General features: G+C 43.6%; 1 protein-coding gene across 2 annotated transcripts in view; it reads right to left on the bottom strand.

Annotated features, from left to right (window-relative positions):
* Positions 1–5,002: 5,002 nt before the first annotated feature.
* The window catches only part of LOC138491235 (tetraspanin-15-like), a 290,383-nt gene continuing 284,590 nt past the window's right edge, over positions 5,003–10,795 (bottom strand). The window contains exon 8 of one of the 2 annotated variants that reach the window (XM_069617633.1): positions 5,003–5,501. In XM_069617633.1, coding sequence (XP_069473734.1) covers positions 5,277–5,501 — 225 coding nt within the window. In that variant the 3' untranslated portion in view covers positions 5,003–5,276. The remainder of the gene's footprint in view (positions 5,502–10,795) is intronic. The other variant, XM_069617634.1, reaches the window with a different exon arrangement.

Here is a 10,795-nt window from a genome sequence, read left to right as displayed (position 1 = left end):
GTAATAAAGGGGGAACTGCGAGCACTGCGGCTAATGACCATGCAAAATAGGTATGTCTTGGACCTGTTGACAGCAATGGACGGAGGTGTTTGCCGAAAAATTGGAAGTGCCTGCTGCACTTTCGTACCTTCCGAAGACGCGGATAATGGTTCCTTGTCCCATGTGATCAAAGCAGTACATAACCTAGGAGAAAGAATGAGAATGGAAGGTGGAGCAGAAGAAAGCACATGGTTCGACAACATCTTCTCCTGGGTCCCATCGTGGCTGGGAATGACTGTTAAATTTTTGATGCCGGCAGTAGTGTTCCTCCTTTTTATTTTTTGCATGTGCCAGGTGGGTCTTCGATGTTGTGCTAACGCCGTACCAAATGGTGCAATGATGATGGTGACAATGGGCAACGCCCGTGGTACGATACAAACCATGCAGGAAGTACAGGTACAAACAGGAACAGATATCACGCCAAGATTCCAGATGGTGCCCATATACCACGACAGGTATATAGTAGATAAGCTATGGCACACTACCATGAAAGCGCCACGCATACCTGAATGGTATGAGGAGGTGTGGGTGGACTTAGAAGGGGACAGTGGTTGTATATATCTGACCTGCACCCCGGACGAATATGCTAGGAGAGGCGAAAGCCTGCGAGGAGTGTGCAGGGCATGGATGCCCATAAAAGGCACCCCTGCATGGGATGACGCTATAGCTGAAGAGGAAGAATGCAAGAGGTTGGAGGATTTAAAGTATTCGTTACTTAAGTAACGAAAGGGGGAAATGTATGGGAGGATTGGTCCAAGAGACCCCCCTCCCCTGCATCCTTTCCCCCCTGCGAAGTCCATGGCTCGTCAGGGGTTCCCTCTGCCACCAAGACCCAGGTGGTGGGTGGGACACTGGCTGAAGACATTGACCAAACATGCTGTATTTGGCTAGGCCCCACAAAACCATTTTGTGAAATAAAGATGATTTGAGCCCTGTGCACCGCAGCGCGGCCCCCACCCTTGGAGAGTTTCACTTATCCCTGTGGCCGCAGCTCTCTGGCAGATCCGCTGAGAGCCCGTTCCCACGAACAGACGGACATGAGCTAGTGTTAGATACCAACACTGTAACATTTCACCTTCCGCAGTGTATCGCTGTTTCCAGTATGACCCGGTCAGCAGGGCCGGGGTGGAAAAGAACTGTAAAATGGTCCCCTGACAAAAGCAGAGTCCCCAAATACTAATGAGCAACCACCTGTGATGAAACTTTTCTCTCCATGACCTTTCTGACTAAAAACCTGTAACCTCCATGAAGATGGAAGAATGTGTGCTTACATGACATTCGGGATGAAGTACCCACATCCCCGTAGCCATGCGCAAATAGTAAAAGTGTCCGAGGGGTTTTTATGTTATATGTTTCACCGAGAAGAACTGCACCCCAAGGTCCCACGCCATAACTGAACTAATGCTGCTAGAGTGCAAAGGAAGACTAATGCAACCCTATTGGGAGCTCATGTAAGGGGTGCACAAAAATGCACCATATGTGTGCCCAAGCTCACTATGTGTCACTGCCGTCAGTCTTATTGGCGGGTTGTTCCTGCGTGCTCCACCAACCTTACTACTACCTCACTTACCGCACATGTATAGAAATGTAACAAAATGTTGTGGTTGTTAAATACTTAGCGTATAGGTAACGCGTTTGAAATGGCCATGTGAAAGGCACTAACAATGTCAAAACATAAGCTTTAAAAAGACTCAATGAGTATTGTATATTATGTGAATGTTTATGTCTCTTCCACTTAAATCTGCAACACACGAGTTAAAAACCTTTGTGAGCATATGCAAGGCCATTCCCCCCCTCCTCCCATTGAGGCCTGCCAGACGAAAAAGCAGAGGCCTGTGCTGCTCTGCTCCACCTCCCCCAAATCGGCTGGAGCCGCTTCAAACATTCACATTCCCCGGCCGCACCCAAGGCCACGGCCTGCCACCTGAATTATTTACAACCCAGCAGTAAACCCCGGCCTTAGAACACAGATCCAAAGGCGCCCTTTCTTAGGCTCCACGACCCGCCGGCTCACCTTAGGTTAATGGCCCCTGTAAAATTAGGACAGCCAATATTATAGCAACACTACAGGAACACATTCATAATGACTTCTAACAAGACATGATAACTCGCCAGCCCGTCCCATGCCCCGAGACCCAACCTCGCGACCTATGATACCCGGTCAACAGCACAATGGTAACCATGTATTGATGTATCACCAGAGGACCCTACTCGAGGTGCATTCCTCCTGTGTTGCATTAACCTGTAGAATAACCTATTGGAAGATTTATCGGAGAAGATAATATTGCAATGTTGCATGACTGCGGTGTGCGTGGCCTTAGGGCAAAAAGTCAGGAAAGACGTTCATCACTGACACTGGTCACGGCTGGCACAACAACACCGTCCGGATGAGCCCAGCTGATCTGCCCGGTCCAGCCCAGCCCACGAGGGTAACCAGTGACGTCCACCGACCACGGCAAACCACATCGCGGCAGCACCTATAGTTAGTCGTCGCCACCCAATCCCTACGAACTTGTGCCCCCTATAGCATGTAGGTTCTTATGACGCTTTTTGTAAATATATACGCCTGTCTTTGCTATTGTCAGACAGAGCGCTCTCGGAGTTTGCAGAGTTCTTTGCATGCCCTATTCTGATTGATAAACTCCCATTTAAGCTCACCCGCACTTTGTCCTAGCCTTATTCACATCTTGGGAGAGTCCATTATTGTCTCTCATTGTGGGGAGGATCGGGCTATCTGGGGGACGCTCGCCTTCAACGGTGAGTCATCAATTGTTGTTTTACCCATTTGGAAAATGCTGGTGGTTTACTGATTGGAACCTCAGGTAGAAATATATCAAATAAATGCCAAGTTCAGCATGAGTTATATAATTTAAAAAAACATTTTTATTCAGCGTAAGGCATCAACAATGAATGCAACATTAACAATGCATAACAGAACATGAAAACCACTGAGGCAAATTTTACAATTTTAAAAAAAAAAAAACGATCCCATTTTTAAAATGCAGCAGGAAATTTTAAAAAAGGTCTACCAAACCTTCTAAAACCCTCACTCACAAACATACAAACATCTGATATAAAATGCATATAATTAAAATTCATAAATAAACACATTGTATTCTTGGTATCTACGATTCCTTTTTTTATAAAATGTTTTATTGAGAGGTTGCCTTCTATGGTCTCCACCCAACAAATGGACATGATCCTCCCCATGACATGACCCAAAGGAACATTATTTATGACCCTTCAGCCAATAGATTCTTGCTAATGAAGGTAACACGTTTTAGACGAATCGTTAAAATTGTCCTCCTGTGCTCTGGAGATCTCAAAGTACTTACAAGATTCTTCACCGTAATAAGCAGCAACAAAGAAGGATGTTGATGGTAGAGTGCATATTCATCAAATGTACATGTTCTAACGCAACCCATATTCATTTGGTTAAATACAATGCCCCATTTTCTATCCAACATATTTACATGTTACATATATTCATGTTCACACCATGTATACCTTTCCTGCACACGGGACAAGCGAATTTCGCACACATTAAGCCCGTTTGGGTTTTTAATATCAAATGTAAGAGTTAACAAAAAAGTCGAAAAATGTGCTTTCAGCCAGGCCTGCGATACTAAGTACCCCCAGCTCAGACCTTAGTGCATCCCCCAAGGTATTTTCCTTAGGAATTCATTTTGGACTGCACCTAGTCTGGCACAGGTTGAAAACCCCATATTATGCAACCAGATAATGCAGAGGACTGCATTTGCCCATTCTATATAATGTAGTCAGTAAGAAGGGATCAATACTAGATGTAGTTGGTTTTATATGCGTTATGGCTGCTAAGGCTACTATTGGCCTTAGAGAATTTTCATGAGTGTTAAATTGTGTTATGTATGCGATTTTGTAAATTAATTGTTGCCCTGTCTTTTAATGTATTGATCATGCTTTTTGTCTAATGGTTTTGTATGATGCATCTTTTATGGATTTGTTTCATACAATCTGAAATAAAGAAAGGACTACTACTACACAATGGAGTCAATGCTCCAAACTGCAGTCTGCTCTATATTCACATATAATGTTACCTTGAAATTGAAAATACTCCTTTTGTCACGGCACTTGATTAAGCAATAAACCTGGATGTGGGGGGCAGGTAATGGCCCAGGGCCTGAGTTGCAGGCCTGCACAATTCAAGGATTTAACACGAGCCCCCGGTTATTACCAGACTCGGTAATGCCCACCCACTGAGTGGGTTATTGCTATTAGCACCCTGGCACGCTTATATGGGAGCTAATAGTGTTTTCTTTAAGTTGAAAAACTGCGGTTGTAGTTTCTCAGCCACACATCAAATGGCTACTCTGGACATAGGTAAAAGGGAACTACATGTAGTCCCTTCTCCTTTTCCATGGCAGCCATTGTCACAGAGGGATCCCGGCCAGAACAGCAAGTGTTCCTTCTGTCAGTGAGGGAAGAGGTGGCTGCAGGTAAGTGGGGCTGGGATTCGGGTGGGAAGGATGGGGGTGGTGGAAATGGAGAAGAGGGCACAGGCAGTGCTGGCTTACCTGCCACCTCCCTCCCACTTCTGGGGAGACTCAGAAGGCAGGCAATACCATAAATATCCAGACTGCATTGTGATTTGATGCATACATGGCCATGTCAATGGTATCCAGCTACAGTAGCCAGATGCTCTTGTGTTGTTCGTCTGTATATACATATTCAACATTTTCTTGGCTCATCTTTTCTTTTTTTCATGCTTGCCTCGTGCAATTTTTCATTTCTGACATACTGGTATCTAACAATATGTTTTACATCTCAGGTTCTTACAGTATTTGCCATGCCTATCTCAAGTTTACTCCTCTGGTGTACCACCGCGATATGCACCACCATTGGTGACAACATCTATGTGGTACTATGGCAGCGCTGTAACTGCCCGCAGAGACAGTATGCTTATGTATGACAGAATCCAAAGTGCTCCAAAAGAAACAAAAACTTTATTTAAATAAATAAAAACATGCAAGTAAAAAAAGCAGTCATTTCAAATTTTCAGTCCTTCAATTTGGAAGCATTGAATCATGCTGTTTAATTCAGGGACTGAGTTTCAAGTTTCCTTTCCATTTCTGTAGTGGACATCCTGTGTAAACCTAATAAAAATGCAAATCTGTAGTGGAATTTTTTCATTTATCTGTCCCATGTTAACATCTTCAAAAATGCTACTCTATAATCAGAGAGGAATAATTTTCAGCATGTCAACCAGTGTGATTGTCTTGTGGTGTACCGTCTCCAGGGTCATCGCCGTCTACGTTGACACGGATGTATCCATCGTCTCTGGGTAGACAAAGGCACCAACCAGCACCACTTAGATCCAGTGCTTTAAAATCAAAGATTAAGGGTATTCCACAATCCACGGTATCGAACTCTCGGAAATTAGTCACCTTGCTCCAAAATAGAAATGTCATAATAAGACCCAAGACCTGCAATAAACATTAGAGCAGTCAAAAGATGCATTATGCAATGCAATACATGTTTTACATAAAACTAAGGCACACAATTGTATTTCTGGCAGTTTGTCACAAAAGCATGTAAACCGGCATTCCCTTCATCGCCATGACCGCCTACAAGCACTTGGCATGTGATTTGTTATCATCCATTTTAAAAAGGACGCCCCACAAAACCCTTATTGTACAGATTTCATCCACTCACATCCATGCGTAATGCAATCAAAATGGCATCCACTGTCACAGTTGGTACACACATGTTGTATTCAGTCCACACTTTGAGGTTAATATTTTTACCTCTACATTTCATTGTGTTTGTTTGTCTACATTTACACTGAATATCAATGGTTCTATATGTTCATATTTCCAGGGGATGATAGCATGATGGGCAGTGCTCAGTAGCGGCTGGGGGATTTCGGAATTGGAACATCATTTTTGTAAATAAATTGGGTAAAAAGCAATAGTTTTGTATGGTATGTGAAGGCATCATGAAGCAAGAAGACACAGACAACAGATTCAATATTCAAACAAAAACACTTTAACTTAAATGTGAGGATGGAAAAAGGCCTAACTTGCCCTATACCAAAGGTGGGATTTCCTTCCCTATCTAACTGTGTCCAAAACCTATCCTTGCCCTCACCACTAAAAGTATACAATGTGTAGGGATGTCAGGAACCAAAGAAACAGTGTTCAAAATAAGGATACAAAGGTAAACGGGAACTACGTGTAGTCCTTTCTCCTTTTCCATGGCAGCCATTGCCACAGACGGCCTCGGCCAGAAAAGCAAGTGGTCCTTCTGTCTGTGAGGGATGAGGTGGCTGCAGGTAAGTGGGGCCGGGCTTGGATGTCAATTTTCAATAGTTTACTCAAAGTATTTACTCAGTTCAGCATTCAATAAATGTTAACAGGGCTTGAGAGGTCTTTTCTATTCAGCCCGATGTTAACACAGTTCAACAGTTCAACGTTCAGATATTTGAACTTAAATTGAAATCCCCAGCATTCAGAGACTTTCGAAAATGTGCTCATTGAGTCATGCGACCACGATACAAAGTATATGCACTTCACTCTTGAACAATGGAAATAGTTTTTGATCAGAGACCTTCAACAACGTGCTCCCTGAGACACGCGACCACTCCGATAAAGTACTAGTTTACAATGGTAATTTTGCACACCGGGTTTCTCGTTTGTTTAGAAACTCACTGGTCACCTCGGCAGCTCTTCCAGCACTGCAAGATGCACAGCATTTGACTCCGGCCTCCAGGGGGCTAAATCCTGCCCCTCAGACACTGCTGTGTCATCAGTTTCACACAGGGGAACGAGCACCGCTGATGCAAGGGAAACGGATAGCCTCTCCACACAGCTCCCTTCCTGGCCCTAGTCCGCTCCACGGAGCCCCAGCTCCCACGCCACACTGCTTGAGAACCTCTCTGCCTGCAGTCCCTAGTGTTTCAGCGTCTTTTGCATGGCGGACCATCCCACAGCAGTTTCTTCCGACTGTTGGCCTCCCTTTGAAAACTGTTTCCAGCTGCTCCTCCTGCTGCCCCTCTGGCTGTTTTGTTCTCCTCCCTTTATACACCTGCAACCCTCTGACAGGTTGCAGGTGTGCTTCAACTGAATTTGCCTGACTATGGTTAAGGGGGCAAGCCTGACCCTCAACATCCTACAGGTATCTTCTTCATCCCAGTACCAGAACAGTAAAAAGTATAGTGTTCATCACGCTCAGCTGCCTCTTCCTCATCTGAGTACCTTTAAGGTTCACATGAGGAAAATTCAGGAAAGCTGAATAACAATAACAAATAAAGGTCAGGGGAGGGTTAGGCTGGTCACCAATAGGGAAAGGGGGATACCATGTCTCTCCTCAGGGTTCCCCACTCCCACTCTTCAAATACCCTCCACCCAGGTGATCCTCCCTCACTTCTCCACCCCCAGGGTCAGGATCCAAGAGTGATGGCCTTTCCCTGGCCACCTGCGCAGAGGATTCAAGGGGAGTAGGAGAGAGAATAACCTCAGGTTTCCCACAGGGAGCACATGAAAACCGCAATAGATACAAAAGTGCACAGGGGCATTTTTCAATGCATTTTCATGATGCCTTTGCCCACCATGCATGCCAGTATGAAAAACATCATCATTCTGCCTGTGCCCACAGGCTGTACACATATATGCCAGAATGACCATTTAAGAACTCCAGCCAGTAAAAAGGGCAATGTCCCAGAAAGAAAGGATATCTAGACTGGCTATACTAATATAGGGTAGTCTAGCCACCTACTCCCACTTATATTTGCTTTTGCCCTTGATGCCCAGTACAAAAATGCCTTGACATACTAAGAATATATGGCTAGAATGGAGCCACCAATGTCAGTAATAAAACACAAATGTAGAGGAGCAGGTGAATGCTTTCTCACTAGTTCCCGCCCCCTCACCACCATCATATTGGAACAGCAGACAAAGGGCTATGGCTGGGAGCCCTTGATTAATACCACTACTGCATCAGAGTATGAGCGACGTTATGCACCTAGCCAGCCATATAGAATGTACCTTTGTACTGAAAGTGTGGAAGGATGCCGCATAGAAGGATGTCAGCAGGCACCAATGGACATCACGGAGCACTAAGTGAAATGTGGCGAGGGCAGAGCGATGAAGAAGATATATGTACCTAAAGCTAAAGTAATCATGGATATAAAGAAGAATGAAGTAATTTACTGGGCAATATCTGTAAATATGCAGTAACAAAAGATAGATGACACATATAGAAGCTTGCTATGGGCAACATATAACCTGTCAAGGACGGCCATTATAGGTAAATGGACACTGGCCTATGTCGAATTCCACCGAGCTACTTGGAGACAGACCAAGGCTGCAGAATCAGGAGCCACTCGAAATACAGCTTGTGTGCAAAGCAGCGATGAGTTGAGGTTGGCCTAGGATCAATGATACTATTTTAAGGAATAATTGTAAGTCAGAAGGAGAGTTACACGAATAATCCCTGAATCTGAGACATTACTCTTAGATTAGGGAAGAAGAAAACATTTGCATTAACCAAAGTATTGGACAATTAAAAGAGTATAACGTTCTAGAGGCCAAAAGAAGCAACAGCACCCAGCATAATTGAATTAAATATCAGAAGTCGAAGACGAGGGCTATTCATTAGAGCCTCAGACGGAGATAGTGGTGTACTCACACTCCCTGAAATGTTCCAGGCCAGTGAGCCTGGTACAAGATCAACTACAGACATTAAACTTTGGCTTACAGCCGAAAGATGAGGGACGATGGATTAACTGGGAGAACTGGGAGTAATCTGACGCAATTTAAAACATTTAGGTTTCATTTCACGTAGGTGCTGCTAAAGAGCCGAAAGTCCAAGGTTGGAATAGTGTGCCAACCAATCAGTGGGTCTAAGGGGCAACCTGCTATACAATGTTGCATAGACCAATCCACTGCTATTTTGTCCCCTATAATCAGTACTATATGTATTTAGAGGTAGTTCAAGGCATGTCCTACAGATAAGGGGCAGCACATGATGTATTAATCTTGATATATTCTGTATTTAGATATGGTCCCTTAACCAATCCCTTCCCTCGATAGGTTTTATTATTTGCAACATAGTGTGACTTCATAGATGGCGTACATCAGGGTATAAAACCCCCGTATAAAAAAAGGCTGCGTGTGAAAGTGCATGCATTAGTCGATGCCTATCAGTTCTCCCTGCTTTATTAAACGAGAATAAAGTAGTTCTTTGCCATATTCCTTGAATCTGTCTGGTTATTTGGTCTTAGATCTTTATTTGTAATTCCATCTAGCACAAGAAACGCTTCAAGGTGCTAGAGCACATTTTGGTAAAGGATGGTTTCAGTCTAATCCACTTAGGCCCAGATTCAGACCCATGGGCGTTTGGCTGCTCCCACCATTAGCCAGAACACTGCAGAGCTTCCTGTGGAGATCGTTGCAGAGTGACATGCAAGAAGATGTGGTTGGCAGGTGCCCCTTTGTTGAAATTCCTGTTCAGTCCCTGCAGGTGCCCTGTGGACAGAAGGCAAACTGGTCGGTTGAGGGAGAGTCGATGCTGAGGGACTTTAGCTGAGTCTCGGATGTAAGCAGAGCAACAAAAGTGGAAAAAATGGGGGAGGGTTTCTGTTGTAAATAATATTTACAAAGGTAACAGGATTTTTTGGGAGATTATAAAGAGAAGACTACGATACCTCAATTTCTGGTTCCAGGGGGGGGCTGAAGTGTACGCACTAGAATAAAGACTCCAAATAGGGGTGTTAAGGATTCCTGAGGCAAGGCCTGCAGAAGAGTGCGTATCAAACTCCAAAATGGAGCAAAGTTGAGAAGAGATATATTTACTAGAGATAGTAAAGGAAGGCGCACATAGTCAAATTGAAAAAGTGCATGTGTGGGGTTATAAATATATCAATATAAAGCATGTGTTGCGTCTACACTAATAAATATAAAATGATAGAAAAAATTAAGGAGATTGGTGAACATTTGGACCAAGAGATTGACGTCAACCAGGAGGGTAAAAATCAAAGGAAATTAATTTATAAAGAAGAGACTCTAAAAATACCAATAATAGAACGAAATAACAACAATTGATAGAAAGTGTAAATGAAGGAGCAAATAGAACATTGTTGTATAGATATTTAAAAGAAAAAGTGGATAAAATGTTTTTGAGATTATAAGCAGTGATTGATGGTGCCTGCTCCAATTGATCAGTGTGGTATATTTGATAAAATAAAGAATTGAGTAAAAGGACGGGTAAGTATTGACAGTTGAAACTGACTCGTCATGAGGGACAGTCTTTTACATCTGTGCAGGACATTGCTGAGATACGCAGAGAAGATGAGAAAATATCATATTGCAGCATATGACAACATATTTGCATGCCACACAGAAGGGAAAAAAGTTACATACCGAAAAGCCTGGGCATTTTAGAACTATGTACGATGTACCAGAGTGTGAAAGAAGATCCAGCTGAGAGGGAGCAGATTCTTAATTAGCACAAAGGGGAGGATAAAACTCCTTTTGTTCCCCTTTCCCCTGCTGAAGAGCGTAGATACAGAGGAGAAGGGATTTTAGAAAGAGGAAAGAGGAGAGAGGGAAAATAAATAGAAAGAAGAGGAAAGAGAATACAAATAAGAGGGATAAAGTATGCAAGCGAAGGGAAGAACAAAGATGCTACGAGGCAAGGAAAGAAAAGGAGAGATTAGAACACAAGAAACAAGAGGAGATAGAAGCCCAAAGAATGAAAGCACATAGGTTGCAAAGAAGGC

The sequence above is a fragment of the Ambystoma mexicanum genome, chromosome 10 (genome assembly GCF_040938575.1).
Source record: "Ambystoma mexicanum isolate Mex_15411 chromosome 10, UKY_AmexF1_1, whole genome shotgun sequence".
NCBI lineage: Eukaryota > Metazoa > Chordata > Amphibia > Caudata > Ambystomatidae > Ambystoma > Ambystoma mexicanum.
The sequence above is the reverse complement of the archived record's forward strand: the minus strand, read 5'-3'. Positions and strand labels throughout refer to the sequence as shown.